Here is a 26,850-nt window from a genome sequence, read left to right as displayed (position 1 = left end):
CTGGAGGGAAACTTGATTATCCTGTCAGTCTGTGTGGCTAAGATATCTGGGGAGTGGTACTTGTTTGTTACGTTTCTCTATGTAGGTAATGATGAATCAATGTATGCAACTCCAGTTCCTGGCCAGTGAGCTGTCACACCTTATATTGTCTCAATTGAACAGATCTTAACAGCTATGGATAGACCACTAAAACGTTCTATCAGTAATAAAACATTAACACAATTCTAGAACAAAGTTTTCAGATGACTTTTCCTTCTCCTTTACTAACTCCTTATTCTACCTATTCTACTTCCCTCCTCTTATCTGGTGGTGATCGACTACTCGTGTAGGGCAATGGGCTGGGGTATAATATCTATTATGTGGTGAGATCCGAGGTAACATGAATACTCGGAGGTTATGAGGATGTAGGCATGTTCAGATGGTGTTAGTAATATTATAGTTTTCCAGGGAATTCAATTCCCAACGGACTGTGTATGCTCACTTTTGTATGAGGTTTCTATATCGCCAGACAGTGTATAGTCGATCACTCCAAGGTTGTGTCAAATATAACCAATCTAACATATGTAAAAATAAAGACACTTGCACCGGTTACACTATGGTCGGTGTGGGACCTGGATTGGTCTTATTCTTAGTAGGGTAATAGGCTTGTAGAGCGTTCAATATTCATTTTGGTGCAAGTTCAATAGACTTCCAGCTTACTTGGTTTTGAATATATAGCCAGTATGCAGACATATCCCTTGTTGAATCTGTTTTGGCGCTGGATTCTGTTATACCTCCGTCTGTGGGGGATAGAATCTTTCTATGTCAGTTATAAGGATATTGGCTTCCGTGTATATACGGGAACTTCCATATAGTCTTGACTAGGGTGGGAACCGAGGTGTGTGGTTCAGGTTTACCAGGTCTCTGTCATTTGGCATGCAAGTCATATAGTGTTTCTCATATGCCCGAAGGCACGCAGTATGCAGTGTGGAGATTAGTCTGAGGAGTAGTATACTTACAGGTCCTGTGTAGCTGGTGCACTATTTAGGTTACTGGGTCTAGTATTCTATGTTTATGGTAGAGTATATTTCTAGTCTGTTTTTTTCTTAACATGGATTTCCATTATCCGGTTCCTAGGTCAATGAGGGGTGGGAGGTGTTTGGATTGGGAAGCTTCTCTGGTCATCACAATAAGACAATATGGCTGTCGGGTTCTGTAGAGTGTTACTTATCTATCCTGTGGTCTATTCAGGGATTTGTTGGGTATCCTCATATGTTCTTCTCTGCCTTCTGTGGTCAAGAGATGCCGTGGGACTGGTATTTCTCAGGTCTCCCGCCACACACGGAGAAGAAGGTGGAGGATGCTGTCTGCGACGGTGACTTAAGCTGAAGTTCCTCGCTTTGGTGAATCCATTCATGGACTCTGCTCTGCATATTGGAGGGAGGCAGAAGTCACTATACCAATTGGGTACATCTACTATCGGTATGTGAAGGGCAGTGCAGAAGTGCTCTACGTCCTCCGGTACTCTGAGATTGACGGTATGGCCGTTTGTGGAATCTGACAGACAGAACGGAAATTCCCATCTGTATGCTATTGCTCTTGCTCACAGTACATCTAGCAGATGTCTTAGCTCTCTTCTCCTTTGCAGGGCAAAGTGGTGTAGTAGTCTTCCTCTAGCTTTACGCATTATCTCCTCTTTTTTTTTTTTTTTTATAAAATTCTTTTTATTATTTTGTCATAAAACAATACAATACAAACAGTGAACACCTCAACTGGAGGCATCCATCCGGCCGGCCGCCGTTAACTAACATCATACAACTAGCTATCCCCCCAAAACCCCCCCCCCCCTGGTCACAGCTCGATCATCCGACAGATTTATCCGTTGTCTGACATCACCCTAGCAAGTTATCCTCAGTATCATAACCTCAGTTGACATATTCCCTTAGATGTGATACAGAAGTCACGAAAGCACCACCCGGCTACTTCAACAGTAACACGCCCAGCCCCCGAGCAACCATGTGAGTCCAGGCCCTCTCATCCCACTGTTGATTCAGAGTTGAACCACGTGTGCCATACTTTGTCAAATTTCTTCATGCACCCCCTAGCCTCATATGTGGCCTTGTAATAGGGCAGCATCGAGTTGATCAAACCCTTCCAGAAGGAAACCTCAGGAGCCCTGACTTTCTTCCAATGCAGCAGTATGGCTTTCCTGCCATAGAATAATAACACATTTAGCATTGTGCGCATAGCCCTGGACGGGACTACCTCCTCCACCAACCCCAATAAGCACACACGGATTGTCAAGGGGACTGGTACCTGTATTAAATCAGTTATGCAAGAGACTACCTCCTCCCAAAATTTCCGAATCTGAGGGCATCCCCAGAAGATGTGATCCGCATCTGCAGGTGTGTGGGTGCAGCGCCAGCATTCCGCCGACACTGTCGGGTAAATCTTGTGCCGTCTGGCCGGAGTAAAATAACACCTATGCAGGAACTTGAACTGGATTAACCTATCCCGAGCAGACACCAAGTGTCTAAACGGTTGAATCCACATAGAGTCCCAGTCCTCCCCCCTCACCTCCGGGACCTCCACCGCCCATTTATCCCTGCATTTAACAATCGCCCGAGGTGTGGACGCAAACATTGCCTTGTACGTGAGCGATAGAGGCTTTATCAGACTCTCGCTCCGTATCAGAGTCTCGAGCGAAGAAGGGATCGACTCCACTCTCAGCACTCGAAACTGAACTTGATAAGCGTGTCGGATCTGCAAATACCTGAATAAGTACCCATTGGGGAGGTCATGCCTTGCCTGCAATTGAGGGAACGCAAGCAACTCCCCAAACGTGGTTATGTCACGTACCGTTTTAATACCTCTCGTCGCCCAAAGCATAGGATCCGGCAAATTATAAAAGTGGGGTAATGTGGGGTTCATCCACAAAGGGGTCGATGGGGACACCCCCCGGAAGGATGGGCATGCCAACCTGACCGCCGCCCCCCACGCCTTGATGGTGGCCTTCATCATGTCCGTTAGGGGCAATTCAGACCGGAGACCCCTAAACAGGGTGAACCGGAGACTCTCCAGGGAGCCCAGCTGAGCAGCCTCCAGCACGTTTGCAGCATCCCCCTCATCGGCTGTTAGCCATCTATGTGCAAACACCAGCTGACCAGCTAAATAATATTTATGATAATCGGGTAACGCTAGTCCCCCCTGGTCAGTCGGTTCCTGCAACGCTCCAATGCCCACCCTTGGGGTCCCGGGGGCCCAAATGTAAGACGTGACAATGCTATTAATCTTTTGGAAATACGATTTCGGAACCCACACAGGAGCATGTCTAAGGAAGTACAAAATAATTGGAAGAAATTTCATCTTCAGTAGACTAATTCTCCCTGCAAGGGACAACGGCAGTTTGGCCCAGGCCTGAACCTTTTTCTTGAGTAATGGGATCAGAGGGAGTAAATTCAGAGACAAATAGTCCCGGACATTGGCTGAGAGTCTCACCCCTAAATATTTCATCGACTCGACCCACTGCAACGGTAACGCGGGATCCGCCCTCCCCCGGGCCCCCTGATCTATTGGCAGGATAGAGGATTTACTCCAGTTCACCCTAAGCCCTGAGAAGCCAGCAAAGCGGTCAATAAGTTGTAATGCCGCCCTCAGCGACGCTCCCGGGTCATTAAGAAAAAGCAGCATATCGTCTGCATAAAGCGCTAAGGTCTCCCTCACCGTGCCCACAGTGATAGGAACAACCTCGGGAGAGGTGCGCAAGGCTATCGCCAGGGGTTCCAGGGCCAGGGCGAACAAAAACGGGGATAAGGGACAACCTTGTCTGGTTCCCCTACCCACCTCGAAAAACCCAGAGAGGGAGGAGCCCACTCCGACAGCCGCTTTCGGACTCCGGTACAACATAGACACCCATTTCCTAAATTGAGGGCCAAAACCCAAGGCCTTCAACACCGCGGACATGTATACCCAGTCCACAGAGTCGAAGACCTTTTCAAAATCAATCGAAACCACCACCCTCGACCCAGTATCCCATGGGTAAATCTGCAAGTGCGTAAACAACCTTCTTAAATTTGTGTCCGTAGACTTTCCCGGCATAAAGCCCGTTTGGTCAATATTAACAATCGTGGGCAGTACCGTAGCCAGCCTAATGGCCAGTACTTTGGTGAGAATTTTGAGATCCATGTTTAGAAGCGCTATTGGCCTATATGAAGCACATTCTGTAGGATCCTTGCCCAGTTTCAGTAGAAGGACCATGTAGGCCTCCATCATGGATTGTGGGAGAGCACCATTGTCATGACAGTAGTCTAAAAGGGAGTTAAGTCTGGGAGCTAATAATTCCACATTGGCCCTGTAGAACTCTGCTGGAAAACCATCCGGACCCGGCGCTTTATTGGGTGGAAATGTAAAGATTGCCCCTTGAATCTCCTTAAGAGTTATCTTAGCCTCCAAAAATTCCTTGTCTACAGTGGACAGTTGCGGAATCGGGAGGGTCCCCAGCAGAGCTCCCAAGGCCACAGGATCATAGGGAGGGATGGGGGAATATAGCCCGGAGTAATAGGACACGAATTCCCGCAGAATCTGTTGATCAAGTTCCCCGTCCCGTCCCGGATCACCGGTATACATGTAGGGGGAGGACGCTCCGCCACCAGCATCGCCAAATGCTTCCCGTTTTTATCCCCTTCCGCGAACACCGTCTGAGCAGTCTTCGTCAATTCCACCCTGGCCTGTCCCGTAAAATGTAAGGACACAGCTCTCCTAGCCGTCAACAAGGCCTCATACGATTCCTCAGACTGAGAATCCGCATGCGCCTCCGCCTCCCGTCGCTCCCGAAGCGCCAACTCCTCGACGTCCTCGCTATCCGACTTCCGCGCAACTTTAATGGCAGATACAAACTCACCCCTTGCCACTGCTTTGAAGGCGTCCCATACTATCCCCGGATCAGCTGTGCCATCATTTGATGTCCAGTATGATTGAATAGCCGTGCTCACCTGAGCAGAAACCCCTTCATTTTGTATCCACCCTGGAGAGACCCGCCAACCACTCTTACCCTTCCCCTTCCCAAAAGTCAGGGTAACAGCCAGAGGATTGTGATCAGTCAACCCGCCCGCCAGATAGGAGGCCTCAGATACGTACGACAACAACCCATTACTACCAAAAGCCAGGTCAATCCTGGCTGAAGACCTGTGTGTGGTCGATATGTGCGAGTAGCATCTGTCGGATGGATGCCGCCAGCGCCACAATTCCATCAACCCCGCCACAGTGCTCCAGCCAGTCAGGCCGGCAGAGTCCCCCCTGCCCGGATTGGAGGAGTCCAAAGCTGCATCAAGAACGGCATTGAAATCCCCAAGCCATATAGTCGGAAGATGGCCATATGGCGCAAGCTTGGTCATTAATTCATATAACACCTTTGAGTGAAATGGGGGAGGCACATATACATTTACCACCACCAGTTGTTTATGGAACACATCCAGGACAAGCGCCACATACCTCCCAGCTGGATCCGACACAACCTGATGAATCACGCAGGGCACACTCTTGCTAACTAGGAGGGAAACCCCCCGCGCAAACGTGGAGTAGGTGGAATGAAACGACCTCTGTATCCACGGCCTGCGCAGGGCAAGGACCCTACTTCCGTCCAAGTGTGTCTCCTGCAGGAGAACCAGGTGCGGCTTATACACTTTAAGGAATTGGAACACTGAGGCCCGCTTAAGTTTGTGATTGAGGCCTCGAACGTTCCAAGACACAATTTTTAATTCATCCACCATTGTCAAACGTGGCTACCGCGACCCGCCAGCATGTCCCGACTGGCGGGAGCTGACTCTCCCATGAGGTTAGCAACAACAACATTAAAACAACTGTAACATCACTTAATCCCTTGTATCGAGCTGTGGCCCTAAACAAACCCCCCCTTGCTTGCATGCCAGAAAAAACCCCAACAAGTCCAGCACTAAGCTTAATCCCAGAACCAAAAAAAGTGACCATAACTGTCACTGCGCACTCCCGCCGCACTGAACAAAAGTCCGGCAGTTCCTTAGTTGCTCCGTAGTGTCTTTTCAAGCTCCGAACAGCAGAACAGGAGCTAGGCCCGACAACACCGCCAGCCAAGGCTAGCAAGCGGCCCTACATAGCAATCAGTCATTGGATAACTAACCGTTGCAGCATCAGCTGAGGGGGTCACGTAGGACATCCGCACCAGAGTAGAGGGTGGGTAACAGGGCGCCGCGATAGCCAAAAAGACCACCAACGGTAGAGCAACCTCCAGAACGGTAAAGCCCACCACCCCGACATCCATGTCCAGGAAACGTCACCCATACCCACTTCACAGACCCCCCAAACAACACGTGGGCCAAGCAGCAGGAGAACACGCTGATCCCCAACCCCCCGGTATCCAATCAACAGCGGCAGTCTGCAGGAGTCACACTCCGGGAGTCATACAAAGCCATGGGCGCCCCAGTCCAGTTCCATAGACCCAGGTCAGATGCGGAAAGCCCCCCCCCAGCAGCCCAAAATGGTATCCCGACCCCCCGTACCCATAGGTCGAGGTCTACCTGCCGAATTCCTTATCCAGCCAGTCGACTGCTTCCTCCGGGTGATCAAAAAAACGTACAGAGCCCTTGTATTGAACACGGAGCTTGCTCGGGTATAGCATGCTGTACTTGATCTCCTTTTCTCTGAGCCGCCGCCTGACGTCATTAAAGGATCTTCATTTCTGTTGCGTGGCTGCAGAGAAGTCTGGAAACAGCATAACTTTTGCGTTTTCATGGCGCAATTCCGGCAATCTCCTGGCACAGGACAGGATCATGTCCCGATCCCGAAAGTTCAAAAAACGAACCAGGAAGGGGCGAGGGAACTCTCCAGGTGGGCGCCTGCCAGTAGGGACCCGGTGTGCCCTTTCCACCACATACGCAGGGGACACCTCTTGCAAGGACAGGAGCTGCTTGAAAAATTGTTCTGCAAATTGAGCTGGCTGATCCCCTTCCGCCCCCTCGGGGAGCCCCACCACTCGGACATTATTGCGCCTCTGACGGTCCTCAGCATCAATAGCCTTATATTGCAGGGACCTAACCTGGTCCCTGAGCTCTGCCAACTGGGCTCCATAACCATGGGACTCATCTTCCACTGCTGACACCCTTGTCTCCACTGTACTGATGCGGCCCCTAATCTTATCCAGATCATGCCTGATCAGGGTACATTCAGAGGACAGGTGATCAATCCGCCCCATAAGTTCTGCCTTGCTGGCATTGATCGCCTCCAGGATAGGTTTAGTGATGTCAGTCACCTCAATGCCTGTGGACTGTGCCTGGCTTGGGAGGATTTCTTCAGCCTCCTGTATCAGCGACATACCTCCCTCCTGCAGCACGGAGCTTCGTGGCTTCGGCGGGGAAGACAAGATGGCGGGGGCGGGGCCAGCCTCCATGTTCCATGCGGCGGTGGCTTTCCGCGGGGTATTGCAGGCTTTAGCCGCTTTCCTTGCGGCAGACGAAGGCATCCTCAGCCGCAGCGCAGTATCCCCTACTCGGTACGGTGCCTGGCGGGTGCGGGAGTCGCTCCACACGGTCGGATAGTGATAGGAGGAACGGAGCTGTGAGACGCCGCTGCTGCCTCGTTCACATCCGGCCGGAAGTCCCGCATTATCTCCTCTTTAACAGCAAAATCAGTGAGGCAGCAAATCACATCTCGGTGGGTCTGCCTCTCTCCCTCCTGGGTGCAGAGCCCTGTGGATATGTTCCATTGTGATCAGGGTGTATCTCAAGTAGCCCATTAAAGATTGCGGTTATCTCTTGGGTGAGCTGAGGAGGGTCAATGGATTCGGGGAGGCCTCTTGCCCGGCGCCTCCCGCAGTTATCGAGGTCCTCCATATGTCTGTTTATTTCTCTGAGATGTATTGCATGGGATTCTGAAATCTTATGAACTTGGCAGAGGGATGCATCATGGCAGGCCTGCATCTTTTCCACTTCCTCTACCCGCAGGAGCATTGTTTGGAAGTCTGCTCTGAGTTCGAGATAGCCACCGACAGCGTATTTTTAATATCTGCTGCAACTGCACATAGGCCGGATAAGCTCAGGGTCTGATGTGTGTGTGTGTTGGGAGCTGGGGCTTGTGGGCTGCGGCTCCTGGATCTGTGTGTAGATTTGTTCGCTGAGGATGCCTTGTGTGCTGTGGCCTGTGACTCCTGAGTGGCACCTCTGGATCTAGCCCAGAATATCTCGGGAATGTGCTGGCTGAGAGGGGCTCCTGGCTCCTGGGTGATCGGGATGTATTTGGCGGTGGGCTCCCCATACTTGCTGTCGATGAGGACATCTTTTCGTCAGATAGCTGGACCTCTGGGACTGGGAGCTCAGAGTTAATTGTCCATCTTCTCTCGGCACCAAGCCACGCCCCCTCTTCACTTTTTATACGAGACTAATATGCCACAAAAAACAGATGAACAGTCGTCCGAAAATCTGATCGTGTGTACGAGACTTAAGACTGGGATGCCATTAAAGTTCATGTGCTTGTAAAGGCAGGTGTCCCAATACTTTTGGTAATATATTGTACATCTAAACTATATAAATCAAATCATAATAATGGAGATATATTTCATCAACTGGTTGTCTCTTTATATCTCCAATATCAGACAGTTCTCTAAAGCTGGATATAAAAATCAAAAAAATGAAATATCTGAACTAAAAAACATGAACAACTTTGTGAAAATCGAATGAATGAAAACCAGCTGCCAGCAGGAAGTCTGATATAGAAGTACAAATAGTATAATATAATTCTATGTATAGAGCCCTACACTTAGATACACAATGTGTGATGAGACAAATGAGAAATCTGCAACCTGCAATGTGTCCGAATACCAACACTTCTAATGTAGATGTGATAACTCCACCAATAGTGATCAATAATAACAATTCAATTCACTACAAAAATGCACTTTCAGACATGTGAGGAAGGGCAGATCTCCTCCAACCTATTCACAGCTACTTCAGTCTATATAACATATAATGTGCAAAAATACAATATCACCCGAGGTATCCAGACAATGGCCGCCAGCACATTACATAGAAAGGAAAAAGCCTCCATGTCACTGCCTGGACTCCATCATACACGGCTGCAGTCCGGAGCGGTGTGTGCTCTGAGTTCTGTGTATACTCGTGTATATGATGGACGTGTACAATCTGTGATTCTATATATATTTAAGGATTATGCACTATGGGGGCTTTTTCTTTTCCATGTAATGTGATTGCGGCCATTGTCTGGATACCTCGGGTGATATTGGAGATACTACTTGGAGGTCTGACATTCCGTGGCACAGTCTGTTCTCATCGGAAGCCGGCTTGAGCGGAGTGGCGCTGCTGGAAGGATATAAACAAGCGTGTCTGGGCCTTACTTGTGGGAACAAACCTTTTGGTAAGTGACCTGTTTGCTCACTGGTGAGGGGGAGGTTGATTGCTGCTGTTAGTTGCTGCAAAGAGGTGGAAGTTGATCAGCATTGATTTAATCTGTCTGGATGAATCTCTGGTATTTCTGTTAGACCCCTTTCCCACTCAGTCAGTTTTCAGACATTTTAGCACTAGAAATATCACCTGAAAACTGCCTCCCATTTATTTGCATGAGTGCTTTCACACTGGGGCGGTGCGCTTGTGGGACATTAGAAAAAGTCCTGCAAGCAGCATATTTGGGTCGGGTTATGAGCATTATAAATAGCACCCCCAAAACACCCCTACCCATTGACATGAATGGGCAGCACTTCCAAAGCGCTTTGAGAGTGCCGCAATACGGGTCTTTTTTCTTTTATTTAAGGTCCCGTTGTCGCTGGCCCACTAGCGCACAAAATGCCCCGCTAAAACACCACTAAAGCACCGCAAAAAAGATCAGCGCTTTAGTGCTGTTTTAGCTGTGCTGCAGTGTGAAAGGGGTCTTACTGCACAAGTCACTGTATGGTGATTGGAGATGGAAGTAGTGGTGAATGGGTTGTAGGAAATCCACTTTTATGAACTGTCTTGCAATTTTTTTAAGATACCTTTGTTGCTCTTCATGTTTATGTATTTTTGTACATCATATGGTATATAGATTGAAGTAGCTGTGAGTAGATTACAGGAGATCTGCCTTCCTCACATGTATGAAAGTGTATTTTTGTAGTGAATGGTCCATGGTGAATGGAAAAAAAAGTCCAAATAAAGAATGGTAATAATAAAATCTTCTCCACACCATAAGATCAAATCCTCCACCATGATGTTTAACCACTTAACAACCGGCCCATAGCCGAATGACGGCTACAGGGCGGTTGTTAACTCTGGGAGGCCGTCATATGACGTCCTCCCAGAATTCCGCTCCCACGCACCCCCTGGGGAGCGCACTCGAGAGCATCCGTGACAGCCGGGTCCAAAGGACATGGCGCATCACGGATCACGGTAAACAGCCGCTCATCGCGGCCGTTTACCACGTGATCGCTCCGTCAAATGATGTTATGATGCCAGTTCCTCCCTCCCCCTCTCTGTACCAATCGGTACAGTGGAGGGGGAAGAGATCAGTGTCAGCAGCACTGTGGGCTGCATCTGCAGTGCCCACATCACTGCTCACCAAAATTTAACCCCTCAATTCCCTGCCATTACTCTGCAATACCCTGCAACACTCTGCAATGCTCTGCAACACCCGCCAATACCCTGCAATGCTCTGCAACACCCGCCAATACTCTGCAACACCTGCCAATACCCTGCAACACTCTGCAATAACTTGCAACACTCTGCAACACCCGCCAATACCCTGCAACACTCTGCAATGCTCTGCAACACCCGCCAATACCCTGCAACACTCTGCAACACCCGCCAATAACCTGCAACACTCTGCAATACCCTGCAACACTGCAATGCTCTGCAACACCCGCCAATACCCTGCAACACTCTGCAATGCTCTGCAACACCCGCCAATACCCTGCAATGCTCTGCAACACCCGCCAATACCCTGCAATGCTCTGCAACACCCGCCAATACCCTGCAACACTCTGCAATGCTCTGCAACACCTGCCAATACTCTGCAACACCCGCCAATACTCTGCAACACCCGCCAATACCCTGCAACACTCTGCAATGCTCTGCAACACCCGCCAATACCCTGCAACACTCTGCAATGCTCTGCAACACCCGCTAATATCCTGCAATGCTCTGCAACGCAATACTCTGCAACACCATACTCTGAGATACCCAGCCATACTCGGAGATACGCAGCCATACCCAGCCATAGTCGGTGATACCCTGCAATACCAAGCCATAGACATCCCTCCCCCCTCCCGCCACCCTCCGGTGCTACTACCGACTCGCCAATACGATCAAAGCCAGCATCTTTTTTTTTCAGGCTTTCCAACTTAGAGGTGAGATGCGGGGTCTTATTGACCCCATATCTCACTGTAAAGAGGACCTGTCATGCTATATTCCTATTACAAGGGATGTTTACATTCCTAATAGGAATAAAAGTGGTCAAAAAAAATTTTGGGGGGAAAAAAAATGTCAAACTAAAATAAATAAAGTAAAATTAACAATAAAATTATTTTTTTTTAAAGCGCCCCTGTCCCCATGTGCTCGCATGCAGAAGCGAACGCATACGTAAGTCCCGCCCACATATGAAAACGGTGTTCAAACCACACATGTGGGGTATCGCTGCGAACGTTAGAGCGAGAGCAATAATTCTAGCCCTAGACCTCCTCTGTAACTCAAAACATGTAACCAGTAAAATAAATTTAAATCGTCGCCTATGGGGATTTTTAAGTAGTGACGTTTGGCGCCATTCCACGTATCTATTTGAAGCGTAACTTCATCTTTCACATTTTGCAAAAATTGTGCTAACTTTACTGTGTTTTTATTTTTAAGCACAAAACTGTTTTTTTTTTCCAAAAAAAAGCATTCGAAAAATTGCTGTGCAAATACCGTGCGAGATAAAAAGTTGCAACGACCACCATTGTATTCTCCAGGGTGTTTGCTAAAAAAACATATATAATGTTTTGGGATTCTATGTAATTTTCTAGCAAATAAATGATGATTTTTACATGTCAGAAATGTCAGAATTGTCCTGGGTGCTCCAGAACGCCTGATGGCGCTCCCTGCATGTTGGGCCACTGTATGTGGCCACACTGTGTAAAAGTCTCACACGTGTGGTATGGCCGTACTCGGGAGTAATAGCAGAATGTGTTTTGGGGTGTAATTTGTGGTATGCATATGCTGTGTGAGAAATAAACTGATAATATGACAATTTTGTGAAAAAAAAGGTAAAAAAAATCTTGATTTTGCAAAGAATTGTGGGAAAAAATGACAACTTCAAAAAACTCATCATGCCTCTTACTAAATACCTTGGAATGTCTTCTTTCCAAAAAGGGTTCATTTGGGGGTATTTGTACTTTTCTGGCATGTTAGAGTCTCAAGAATTCAAATAGGCCGTCAGTACTTCAGGTGTGATCAATTTTCAGTGATTGGCACCATAGCTTGTGGACTCTATAACTTTCACAAAGACCAAATAATATCCACCAATTTGTACTTATTTTTACCAAAGATATGTAGTAGTATAAATTTTGGCCAAAATATATGAAGAAAAAATTACTAATCTGCTAAATTTTATAACAGAAACAAAGAAAAATTCATTTTTTTACAGAATTTTCTGTATTTTTTCTTTTATAGCACAAAAAATAAAATCCGAGCGGAAAGCTCCATTTGTGTGAAAAAAAGGACAAAAATGTCATATAGGTCCAGTGTTGCATGACTGAGTAATTGTCATTCAAAATGTGAGAGCACTGAAAGCTGAAAATTGGTCTGGTTATTAAGGGTGTTTAAGTGCCCAGTGGTCAAGTGGTTAAAGGAAATCCCAAAGTACAATGGTCTCACTTTTAGTCAATGAAGTTTCCACAACATGAGTGAGACTTCTGTGACCATCAAAGTGAATCCCCACAACTCAATCCAAGACTTAGCAGAAGGTTGGAGGTGAAAGCCTAGAGGTCAGTGTGAGTGTGTATGGTCCAATCCCCATACAGGAATAATGAATGGATCACACCACCTCATCCACTTCTCATGTCACATTTAGTAATTGGGGTCCACAAAAAGAGAAATCCTCCAATAGTGTAGATGATCGATCGTGTTTTATAAAGTGATCTAATATTAATGATTCCAATAAAGAAAAATTAGTTCCATCCATGTAGAGAATAGTTACATTCATTCCTTGGGGAGAAATTCATTTTCTTCTGGTAACATTCTTCTTTCTTCTACAGATTGTATGATAATGACCTGACAGACAGTTCCTGCCCCCACCTGGCATCTGGAATAAGAAATAACCAGACACTGAGGACACTGGACCTGTCTGTGAACAATCTGGAGGGTCCTCATTTCAGGGATCTGATGGAAGCTCTGACAACAAGCCGGATAGAGGAATTAGTGTGAGTATAACAGGACTGACTGAGACAATAATATTCTGAGACAGTTTTATATCTAAACCACATAAATAATATAGAAATATGAGAATGTCATCAAATTCCATCTTTAGGCTCCATAAGGCTCCATGCACACTGGGCTTAAAAAAAATGTCAGTTCCCTTGGCAGAAAAAATGTTCATATAGAGAGTTTATTGTACAAAATTTAGATGAGTTTAGGAGAGTTTTGCATTTTTTCTGCCAGAAAGCTCCAATCAGAAACACGAACCAGAAGAGTTTTTTTTTTTTTTTACCTGCCCCAAAATGTTGAGCTCAAAATATGTCTGTAATCATCCCAATGTGTATGGAGACATAGGAGAACATGGAGCTGCTTCTGCAGGCAGAACACAAAACTCCTGTAGTAGCAGCAATTTTCTGACCACTTCAGCCCCCAGAAGATATAGCTGCTGAGTGACCAGGCCATTTTTTGCGATTCAGCACTGCGTCACTGACAATTGTGAGGTCGTGCGGCGCTGCACCCAAACAAAATTGATGTTTTTTTTTCCACAAGTAGATCTTTCTTTTGGTGGAATTTGATTGCCTCTGCATTTTTTATTTTTTGCACTATAAACAAAAAAGCGACAATTTTGAAAAGAAAGACAATATTTTGTACCTTTTGTTATAATAAATATCCTCTTTTTTTTAAAAAAAGCTAATTTTTTCTCAGTTTAGGCTGATATGTATTCTTCTACATATTTTTGGTAAAAATAATCGCAATAAGTGTATATTGATTGGTTTACGCAAAAGTTATAGCGTCTGCAACATAGAAGATATATTTATAGCATATTTATTATTATTATTTTTACTAGTAATGCAATTTTTATTGGGACTGCGTCATTATGACGGACACATAGGACACTTTTTGGGACCATTGGCATTTATACAGCGATCAGTGCTATAAAAATGCACTGATTACTGTAAAAATGTTACTGCAGGGAAGGGGTTGACACTAGGGGGCGATCAAGGGGTTAACTGTGTTCCCTAAGTGTGTTTCTAACTGTAGGGAAAGGGCTGACCTAGTGGAAGTGATGGATTGTGGTTCCCAGCTATTAGAAACACAATCTGTCACTCCTCACAGAACAGGGATTAGTGTGTTTACACACACATGTCCCAGTTCTGCCTCTCGCTTGTGGCTGACGGTCATCGCAAATGTCGGCCATGGGCATTGGTACCCCTGCAGTGCAGCGGGCACATGCATGCACCTGCTATCCTGATTCCGGTAGCCGACGTATAGCTACGATGGTTCACGGGATTGTGCCGACCTGCCGCAAAAAAATGACAGCTGCTGGTCAAACGGTTAAGCCAGTGTGCATGGAGCCTAAATATCCAATCCTGGACTGTTACACTATAATACCAAAAGTATTGAGATGCCTGCCTTTACACACACATGAACTTGAATGGCAATCCCAGTCTTAGTCCATAGGGTTCAATATTGAGTTGGCCCACCCTTTGCAGCTATAAAAGGTTCAACTCTTCTGGGAAGGCCGTCTTCAAGGTTTAGGAGTGTGTCTATGGGGATGTTTGACCATTCTTCCAGAAGCATATTTGTGAGGTCAGGCACTGATGTTGGATGAGAAGGCCTAGCTTGCAGTCTCCGCTCTAATTCATCTTAACGGTGTTCAGTGGGGTTGAGGTCAGGACTCTGTGCAGGCCAGTCAAGTTCCTCCCCCCTAAACTCGCTCATCCATGTCTTTATGAACCTTGGTTTGTGCACTGGTGCGCAGTCATGTTGGAACAGAAAGGGGCCATCCCCAAACTGTTCTCACAAAGTTGGGAGCATGAAATTGTCCAAAATGTCTTGGTATGCTGATGCCTTAAAGGGGTTCTGCACTCAGAATAAAACATTTGCCCATTCTGTTGCCTCTAGTTAATATATTTCATAATGCCACCTGTTTTTTTTTTTTGATTCACCTACCTTTTGTAATCTTTAGTAGTTTATTTTAAACCCCTGCGGCGATGGGCGGTCTCTTGCGGGGATCAGCGTCATTTCCTGCTGAAGCCCGCACTGTCTCCTGGGATCTCGTTCGTGTAATCCCAGGAGATATTGCGGCTAATGCACCCGACATCTCGCGAGATCTCGGCTGTAATTACCGAAATCACGCGAGATGTCGGCTGTAGCACCCGAGATCTCGCGAGATGTCGGGTGCATTGTCTCCTGGGATTACACGAACGAGATCCCAGGAGACAGTGCGGGCTTCAGCAGGAAATGACGCTGATCCCCGCAAGAGACCGCCCATCGCCGCTGGGGTTTAAAATAAACTACTAAAGATTACAAAAGGTAGGTGAATAAAAAAAAAAAAAAACAGGTGGCATTATGAAATATATTAACTAGAGGCAACAGAATGGGCAAATGTTTTATTCTGAGTGCAGAACCCCTTTAAGAGTTCCCTTCACTGGAACTAAGAGGCCAAGCCCAACCCATGAAAGACAACCCCACACCATAATCTCCAATCGACAAAATGATTTGGGGCAGTGCACAAAGCAAGGTCCATAAAGACATAGATAAGCAAGTTTGGGGTAGAGGAAATTCCCTGGTCTGCACAAAATCCTAAACTCAACCTGACAGAACACCTTTGGGATGAATTTAAGTGGAGACTACGAGCCAGGCCTTCTCATCCAACATCAGTGCCTGACCTCACAAATGCGCTTCTGGAAGAATGGTCAAATATTCCCATAGACACACTCCTAAACCTTGTGGACAGCCTTCCCAGAAGAGATGAAGCTGTTATAGATGCAAAGGGTGGGCCAACTCAATATTGAACCCTCCGGATTAAAGGCCCATACACACTATACGAAAATCAGAAGTATAATTTCGTCCAAACAATCTGCCGATTTTTGGATTGTTAGTATGGTGCTTTCGACGGCCAATTCAGATTTTTAGCCCGATAAAAGATGGATGTGCAGACTATAAAATTTTTATCATATGTGAGCTCAGCGTCTGACTTTCTTTTAATAAGTACGGTTTTCATCTAAAAAATTGTAAGAGTAAGACTACGCATGCTCAGAAATGAAAGAATACATACAAAACTATTCAACACATTACATCACTTCTGAAGTTGTATTCTGTCAGATGAGAAATTTCCTATGGTGAGTAACCTCTTCACTTTCCATATGAGACTAGCATGACACAAAAAAAAGGGACAAACGGTCGTCAGAAAATCTGATGGTGTGTACGAGACTTAAGACTGGGATGCCAGTAAAGTTCATGTGCTTGTAAAGTCAGACGTCCCAATACTTTTGGTAATATAGTGTATGTCTAAACTATATAACTGTAATAATAATAATGGAGATATATTTCCTCTCCTGGTTGTCTCTATATATCCCCAATATCAGACAGTTCTCTAAAGCTGGATATAAACATGTAAAAAATGAAATATCTGCACTAAAAAACATGAACAACTTTGTGAAAATCGAATGAATGAAAACCAGCCGCCAGCAGGAAGTCTGATATAGAAGTACAAATAGTATAATATAATTCTATGTATAGAGCCCTACACTTAGTGACACAATGTGTGATGAGACAAATGAGAAATCTGCAACCTACAATGTGTCCAAATACCAACACTTCTAATGTAGATGTGATAACTCCACCAATAGTGATCAATAATAACAATTAAATTCACTACAAAAATGCACTTTCATACATGTGAGGAAGGACAGATCTCCTCCAACCTATTCACAGATACTTCAGTCTATATAACATATCATGTGCAAAAATACAATATCACCCGAGGTGTCCAGACAATGGCCGCCATCACATTACATAGAAAGGAAAAAGCCTCCATGTCACTGCCTGGACTCCATCATACACGGCTGCAGTCCGGAGCGGTGTGTGCTCTGAGTTCTGTGTATACTCGTGTATATGATGGAAGTGTACAATCTGTGATTCTATATATATGCAAGGATTATGCACTATGGAGGCTTTTTCTTTTCTATATAATGTGATGGCGGCCATTGTCTGGATACTTCGGGTGATATTGGAGATACTACCTGGAGGTCTGACATTCCGTGGCACAGTCTGTTCTCATCGGAAGCCGGCTTGAGCAGAGTGGCGCTGCTGGAAGGATATAAACAAGCGTGTCTGGGCCTTACTTGTGGGGACAAACCTTGGTAAGTGACCTGTTTGCTCACTGGTGTGGGGGAGGTGGATTGAAGTTGCTGCAAAGAAGTGTCAGCTTATCAGCATTGATTTAAACCATCTGGATGAATCTCTGGGACTTATTATTTCTGTTACTGCACAAGTCACTGTATGGTGATTGGAGATGGAAGTAGTGGTGAATGGGTTGTAGGAAATCCACTTTTTCACCTTTATGAACTTTCTCTTGATATTTTGGAATGTTTTAAGATAACTTTGTTGCTCTTCATGTATATTTATTTTTGTACATTATATGTTATATAGATTGAAGTAGTTGTGAATAGGTTGCAGGAGATCTGCCTTTGTTTACATTTATGAAAGTGCATTTTTGTAGTGAATGGAATTGTTATATCTGATCACTATTGGTGGAATTATCACATCTAGTATAATATGGAAGACTGAAGCACTAGTATATAATATTCACACAATATAAATGTGAAAATATAACAATAAAAGTGAGACACCTCAACACAAAACTCCCTATAAGTGTATATATAACAATGGTATGGAGACTATTTCACTGATAACTAATGAAGAGAATTTATAATCCAAAGACATGCTGGTAGGTTAATTAGACCCTGTCCAAAAAATAAATAAAACATTTAAAAAAATTGGCCATAATATGTGTGTGTGTATGTCAATGTTGTAAGTGTGTCGGGACCCTACAGGTTAAAGGGCCGCATAAAAAAAAAAGCTGCAGATGGACACCGGTGGCAAGAAAGCGCCCTGGGGCGATTCAGTTCGCATAGGTAGTGCTATACAAGTCACTCATTCATTCATAATCAGCATATATAAAATTAGTGCAGCAATATTAGTACAAATTTTCAAAATAAACAACAGCAATAATAAAATCTTCTCCACACCATGAGATCAAATCCTCCACCATGATGGTCAAAGGAAATCCCAAAGTAAAATGGTGTCACTTTTAATCAATGAAGTTTCCACAACATGAGTGAGACTTCTGTGACCATCAAAGTGAATCTCCACAACTGAATCCAAGACTTAGCAGAAGGTTGGAGGTGAAAGCCTAGAGGTCAGTGTGAGTGTGTATGGTCCAATCCCCATACAGGAATAATGAATGGATCACACCACCTCATCCACTTCTCATGTCACATTTAGTAATTGGGGTCCACAAAAAGATAAATCCTCCAATAGTGTAGATGATCGATCGTGTTTTATAAAGTGATCTCATATTAACGATTCCAATAAAGAGAAATTAGTTCCATTCATGTAGAGAATAGTTACATTCATTCCTGGGGGAGAAATAAATTTTCTTCTGGTAACATTCTTCTCTTTTTATACAGTTTGAATGATAATCACCTGACAGACAGTTCCTGCCCCCACCTGGCATCTGGAATAAGAAATAACCAGACACTGAGGACACTGGGCCTGTATGGGAACAATCTGGAGGGTCCTCATTTCAGGAATCTGATGAAAGCTCTGACAACAAGCCGGATAGAGGAATTACGGTGAGCAGGGCCGCAGATAGAAATCATGGGGCCCCGTGCAGCCTACCTGATGGGGCCCCCTTCAGCTCCACCCTGGTCCCTCCCCTGGTCCCTCCTCCAGCACCACCCCTCGCCCCTCCCCAGATGGTCAGAGACTGCAGATATAGTACAGAAGATGGTCAGAGACTGCAGATATAGTACAGGAAATTGTCAGAGACTGCAGACATTCCACAGGAGATGATCAGAGACTGTAGGCATGGTACAGGAGATGATCAGAGACTGCATACATAGTACAGGAGATGATCAGAGACTGCAGACATAGAACAGGAGATGATCAGAGACTGCATACATAGTACAGGAGATGATCAGAGACTGCAGACATAGTACAGGAGATGATCAGAGACTGCAGACATACTACAGGAGATGATCAGAGACTGCATACATAGTACAGGAGATGATCAGAGACTGCAGACATAGTACAGGAGATGATCAGAGACTGCATACATAGTACAGGAGATGATCAGAGACTGCAGACATAGTACAGGAGATGATCAGAGACTGCATACATAGTACAGGAGATGATCAGAGACTGCATACATAGTACAGGAGATGATCAGAGACTGCAGACATGGTACAGGAGATGATCAGAGACTGCATACATAGTACAGGAGAGGGTCAGAGACTGCAGACATAGTACAGGAGATGGTTAGGGATCGCAGACATAGTACAGGAGATGGTTAGGGATCGCAGACATAGTACAGGAGATGGTTAGGGATTGCAGACATTGATTCGGGAGATGGTCAGAGACTGTGTATATGGCTGAACCCAGTGTACAAGTATATAGTATCACCACTCTATTTAAACCATCTCTGCAAGATCAAGTCAGTGATTTTCCTTTGAAAGTACAACCAAGTGACAGAAGATAGCTTCACATCCAATTTCCAAAATACAAATTTTCTTACAAACAGTGAACTGGTCAGGATTACTGAGGACAGTAACCAGTTAAAGTGGTTGTAAACCCTTACAAACCACTTTGACCTACAGGTAAGCCTAGATTAAGGCTTACCTGTAGGTCCAAGAAATATCTCCTAAACCTACACGGTTTAGGAGATATGTGCCCGAAGACAGGCACCGCTGTCTACGGCGCATGCGCCGTAGACAGCGGCGCACAGGCGCACTGAGCGCGGCATTTCCAACAACGGAGCTGCCGCGCGCGTCGGCTCCCATGCACATGCGCGGGAGTGACGTCATCGCGGCTCCGCTGAATGACAGCGCGGAGCTGCGAGACCCCACCAAAAAGATGGATGCGCCGGACTAAAGGGGACAGCGGTGACTTTGCTGGCTCCTGTGTCAGGTAAGTGACACATAATGGGCTACTATGCGATGCATAGTAGTCCATTATCCTTTGCCTTTGCAGGGAATGAAAGAGGAAGTAAACCCATTAGGGTTTACTTCCTCTTTAATGGGTCTGTGAAGCTTCTAGCCTGATTCAGAAGTAAATCCTTCTCCAAAAAAGAATTAAAATATCAAACAATCTGTGCAGCACACACAGAGCTCTGGCTATATAGTTGATTATAAGCTGAAATGGTTAAAAGCTGCTGCAGAGTCTTCCAGAAATCTTATCAGTGTGATCAGGCAATGTGCAGGTCAGGTTAGGCAGATAAAAAAAAAGTAACCAGCAAGAGGAGAGGGAGGGGAAGCTGATCCATTACCTGTACACTGGCTGATCACATAGATATCTGAAAGACACTGCAGCCGGCCAGCTACATGTGTTCCCGACAATCCTGTTTCCTGCAGAACTTGTATTGCTGTAGTCAGACATCCTTGTGTCTCCCCCTGGCTCTCCCCCATTCAGCCCCACTCCAGCATTGTTTACAGTTAAAGGTGAGCGGGCTGAAGAAGGGAAGGGCTACACTTTTTTTTTTTTAATTAGTTAGGCCCCTTTCACACGGACGGATAGAATGGTGCTTTTAGCTGCATATTTTTTGTTTACTACCTCAGCTAAAAGCAGACAATGCTTTCCTATGGCCCCATTCACAAACTGCGTTTAGCTGCGATTTCGTTACATGCGGTTCGGTGCGAATAGAAAAAATAGAATTTAATGCATCCAGGTGCGATGTAGCGCAGCTATATGCACATAACCGCAGGTAATCGCAGTCTTTTGTGTCAACTGCGGATAGCAGTGAGAGAAGGCATTCAAGGGACCAAAAAAAAATGAAAAAAAATGGTTGCTATGGGAATGACTATATTAGATAACTGCAGCTGAACGCAACTGCACAGAAACGCACATAAACGCAGGTAATTGCTATGCCTAGAGTCTTGAATTTCACAGAAAAAAATAAACATGCTAAACTGTGGCAGAACAGCCGTCCGTGTGAAAGGGGCCTTACTATGCATTCTTTCATCCCTGTTTATATTGCCTGGGCCCCCCCTGGTGGCCGGGCCTGGTACAACAGGGGCAGTTGTACTGGCTTATCAGCGGCCCTGATGCTGAGTATAACAGGACTGATTGAAACAATAATATTCTGAGACAGTTTTATATCTAAACCACATAAATAATATAGAAATATGAGAATGTCATCAAATTCCATCTTTAGACTCCATAAGGCTCCATGCACACTGGGCTTAAAAAATGTCAGTTCCCTTGGCAGAAAAAAACTTTCATATAGAGAGTTTATTGTACAAAGTTTAGACGAGTTTAGACGAGTTTAGGAGTTTTTCATTTTTTTCTCCAAGAAATCTCCAATCAGAAACACGAAGCAGAAGTTTTTTTTCTGCCTCTAAATGTTGAGGTCAAAATATGTCTGTAATCATCCCAATGTGTATGGAGACAGGAGAACATGGAGCTGCTTCTACAGGCAGAACACAAAACTCCTGTAGTAGCAGAATTTTTTAAGCCAGTGTGCATGGAGCCTAAATATCCAATCCTGGGCTTCTGTAAGAATGGTCAATTATTCCCATAGACACACTCCTAAACCTTGTGGACGGCCTTCACAGAAGAGATGAAGCTGTTATAGCTGCAAAGGGTGGGCCAACTCAATATTGACCCCTATGAACTAAAGGCCCATACACACGATACAAAAATCAGTAGTAAAATTCTGTTCAAATGATCTGCCGATTTTTGGATCATTAGTATTGTGCCTTCGATAGCCGATTCTGATTTTTTGTCTGAGAAAGCTGGAAATGCAAACTATAAAAAATGTTATCGTATGTGAACTCAGAAACAAAAGAATACATACAAAACTATTCAACACATTACATCACTTCTGAAGTTGTATTCTGTCAGATGAGAATTTTCGTATGGTGAGTAACCTCTTCACTTTCCATATGAGACTAGCATGCTACAAAAAACGGACGAACGGTTGTCAGAAAATCTGATGGTGTGTACGAGGCATAAGACTGGGATGCCATTAAAGTTCATGTGCTTGTAAAGTCAGGCGTCCCAATACTTTTGGTAATATAGTGTATGTCTAAACTACATGAATCAAATAATAATAATAATGGAGATATATTTTATCTCCTGGTTGTCTCTATATATCACCAATATTAGAGAGTTCTCTAAAGCTGGATGTAAACATGTAAAAAATGAAATATCTGCACTAAAAAACATGAACAACTTTGTGAAAATCTAATGAATGAAAACCAGCCGCCAGCAGGAAGTCTGATATAGAAGTACAAATAGTATAATATAATTCTATGTATAGAGCCCTACACTTAGTGATACAATGTGTGATGAGACAAATGAGAAATCTGCAACCTATGATGTGTCCGAATACCAACACTTCTAATGTAGATGTGATAACTCCACCAATAGTGATCAATAATAACAATTATATTCACTACAAAAATGCACTTTCATACATGTGAGGAAGGGCAGATCTCCTCCAACCTATTCACAGCTACTTCAGTCTATATAACATATAATGTGCAAAAATACAATATCACCCGTGGTATCCAGACAATGGCCGCCATCACATTACATAGAAAGGAAAAAGCCTCCATGTCACTGCCTGGACTCCATCATACACGGCTGCAGTCCGGAGCGGTGTGTGCTCTGAGTTCTGTGTATACTCGTGTATATGATGGAAGTGTACAATCTGTGATTCTATATATATTTAAGGATTATGCACTATGGAGGCTTTTTCTTTTCTATGTAATGTGATGGCGGCCATTGTCTGGATACCTCGGGTGATATTGGAGATACTACCTGGAGGTCTGACATTCCGTGGCACAGTCTGTTCTCATCGGAAGCCGGCTTGAGCAGAGTGATGCTGCTGGAAGGATATAAACAAGCGTGTCTGGGCCTTGCTTGTGGGGACAAACCTTTTGGTAAGTGACCTGTTTGCTCACTGGTGTGGGGGATGTTGATTGAAGTTACTGCAAAGAGGTCGCAATTGATCAGTATTGATTTAACCATCTGGATGAATCTCTGGGACTTCTTATTTCTGTTACTGCACAAGTCATTGTATGGTGATTGGAGATGGAAGTAGTGGTAAATGGCTTGAAGGAAATCCACTTTTTTACCTTTATAATTTTTCTCTTGATGTTTTCAATTTTTTAAGATAACTTTGTTGCTCTTCATGTTTATTTATTTTTGCATATTATAAGTTATATAGATGGAAGTAGCTGTGAATAGGTTGCAGGAGATCTGCCTTTCCTCACATGTATGAAAGTGTATTTTTGTAGTGAATGGAATTGTTATATCTGATCACTATTGGTGGAATTATTACTGTATTGATTGGGGTATAACACTCACCTTTTCACCATGAAAATCGGGTGCAAATAGTGTGTGTGTGTTATACGCCAATGTCAATTTTAGATGTCTCGGAGGGGACAGGGAGGGGGTGGGACGAGATCCGTCAGATTACATACAGTGAGAATCTCCTATTTACTTGGTGGCCTCTGTAATAGGAAGTCCCGTCTCCTGGGCCACTATTGGACCACTGTTCTGTCTATCATAGGAGATTCTCACTATGTAATCTGTCAGCACTCGTCCCACCCCCCTCCCTGTCCCCTCTAGGCTGCAGATGGGCATTAATCAGGCTGCAGATGGGCACTGACCTTTATTTTGCTTCAAAGTTCCTTATTTAAAATTTATGTTTTTTTCCTGCAACTTCCTTCTTAAAATGAATGTGCGTGTTATACGCCGATAAATACATACATCTAGTATAATATAGAAGACTGTAGCACTAGTATATAACATTCACACAATATAAATGTGAAAATATAACAATAAAAGTGAGACTCCTCATCACAAAACTCCCTATAAGTGTATATATAACTATGGTATGGAGACTATTTCACAGATAACTAATGAAGAGAATTTATAATCAGCATATATAAAATTAGTGCAGTAATATTAGTACAAATTTAAAAAAAGTCCTAATAAAGAACGGTAATAATAAAATCTTCTCCACACCATAAGATCAAATCCTCCACCATGATGTTCAAAGGAAATCCCAAAGTACAATGGTGTCACTTTTAGTCAATGAAGTTTCCACAACATGAGTGAGACTTCTGTGACCATCAAAGTGAATCCCCACAACTGAATCCAAGACTTAGCAGAAGGTTGGAGGTGAAAGCCTAGAGGTCAGTGTGAGTGTGTATGGTCCAATCCCCATACAGGAATAATGAATGGATCCCACCACCTCATCCACTTCTCATGTCACATTTAGTAATTGGGAGCCACAAAAAGAGAAATCCTCCAATAGTGTAGATGATCGATCGTCTTTTATAAAGTGATCTAATATTAATGATTCCAATAAAGAGAAATGAGTTCCATTCATGTAGACAATAGTTACATCCCTATTCCTGGGGGAGAAATTCATTTTCTTCTGGTAACATTCTTCTCTTCTTCTACAGATTGTCTATAAATATCCAATCCTGGACTGTTCTGTCCAAACTAGATAAATCAAATAATAATAATGGAGAAATATTTTATATCATCTTTGTCTCTACATATCACCAATTTATTTAACCCTCTCCCACCGGGCACTTTCACCCCTTTCCTGCCCAGGCCAATTTTCAGCTTTCAGTGCTCACACTTTGAATGACAATTCCTCAGTCATACAATATTGTACCCATATGACATTTTTTGCCTTTTTCCCCACACAAATTGAGTTTTCTTTTGGTGGTATTTAATCAGCACTGGGTTTCTATTTTTTGCACTATAAATAAAAAAAGACCAAACGTTTTGTAACAAAATGCATTTTTCTTAACCTCCCTGGCAGTATGATTATTTCTGATTTTAGTTGCTGAAAGCGGTACAATTATTTTGCATGGAAATTTGGCGTTTTATATTGTAGGCCTGCAATTCTTAGGAATAACTCACTTAAATCTGTTCAAACAAGAGTCTAGTAGACATCCCGGGTATGATAAAGTTTATAAAATAATAAATAACTATAAATAATGATAACAAATAATAATAAAAATTATTCAATAATGTAATCAAATCCAAAAACACTGAAATTTGCTCATTTGCAGAATTGTCGCTGTCATTAGATTTAGTGTTTGATGACGGATCTCCCCACAAATCGCTATCGCTCAATTCTGCAAGTGATTCTAATTTATTATCACTGTTTTCTAGCTGGTCTAAAATCACTTTTGACATAAAGGGACACTTTTTGGTTGCTATGGACAATCTCCAAATTACAGGCAGAAAAAAACAGTATTTATAATATAAAAGTGCATGCGGGGCACTTGACAGTCCACTAGGGACAAAGGGGATGTGCTTTTTTTTATACAGTACTGTAATCTGTAAGATTACAGTACTGTATGTGTATTTTTACTTTTTTGAATTTGGTGCCGATCTCCGCTCCCGTGCGTCGTAATGTCACAGGGAACGGAGCTCGTCAGCACTCAGCACTGTGTGAATCGAGCGGAGGACGGCTCGCACACATAGCTGGGTCCCCATCGATGGATCCATGGGACAAGGTAAGTAAGTCTCCCTGTATCTAGCTCGGGGTTACCGCTCATGGTACTGAAATTCCAGCCCGAGCCAGACTCGGGATTACCGCCAGGGAGGTTAATTTCTGTTATACAATTTTGCAAACTAATAATTTTCTTAATACATTTTAACAAACATGAATCCTGCTACAGATCTTTAGTAAACAATAACCCAATTCAGTGGATATTATTTGGTCTTTGTGAAGGTTATAGAGTCTTCATTGGTGTCAATCACTGAAAATTAATCACACCTGATGTACTGATGGTGTGATCTCATTTCTTGAGACACTCAGACTCCATTCACACAGGGGCAACTTTGGATCCGACTTCAAGTCCCCCTAGTTGCCTCAAGTCACACTACATGTAAAAAACAATGTAAGTGAATGAGAGCCATCTTAATGCACACTATTGAAGTCGCTCCGACTTCAGAAAAGGTTCCTGTACTACTTCTGTCCGAGGTGACTGGTACCCATTGATTTCAATGGAAGACGCCTCCAAGTCGGATCTCCATCTATATTGAGGGGACAATGTCACCTCTCACAGAATAATCAGCTCTCGAGTGGGAACTCCACACCAAATTTTAAATAAAAAAACGGCATGGGTTCCCCCTCCGGGAGCATACCAGGCCCTTAGGTCTGGTATGGATTTTAAGGGGAACCCCTCTACTCCGAAAAAACGGCATGGGGTCCCCCCAAATTCCGTATCAGACCCTTATCCGAGCACGCAACCTGGCTGGTCAGGAAAGGGGGTGGAGATGAGCGAGCGCCCCCCTCCTGAACCATACCAGGCCACATGCCCTCAACATGGGGGGTAGGTGCTTTGGGAAAGGGGGGTGCCCTGCTCCCCCCCACCCCAAAGCACCTTGTCCCCAAATTGATGAGGACAAGGGCCTCTTCCCAACAACC

The 26,850-nt window shown here is 44.3% G+C and overlaps 1 protein-coding gene across 1 annotated transcript in view; it reads left to right on the top strand.

The window, feature by feature from the left end:
* LOC143942156 (uncharacterized) overlaps positions 1-26,850 on the top strand; it is a 1,285,630-nt gene that overhangs the window by 287,797 nt on the left and 970,983 nt on the right. Inside the window, exon 8 of the mRNA XM_077463417.1 lies at positions 13,220-13,384. Within this exon, the coding sequence (XP_077319543.1) occupies positions 13,220-13,384 (165 nt within the window). The remainder of the gene's footprint in view (positions 1-13,219; positions 13,385-26,850) is intronic.

Source organism: Lithobates pipiens, unplaced genomic scaffold, assembly GCF_037356315.1.
Source record: "Lithobates pipiens isolate NorthernLeopardFrog02 unplaced genomic scaffold, aLitPip1_a1.2 Scaffold_30, whole genome shotgun sequence".
Taxonomy (NCBI): domain Eukaryota; kingdom Metazoa; phylum Chordata; class Amphibia; order Anura; family Ranidae; genus Lithobates; species Lithobates pipiens.
This window is presented reverse-complemented; position numbering and strand designations above follow the sequence as displayed.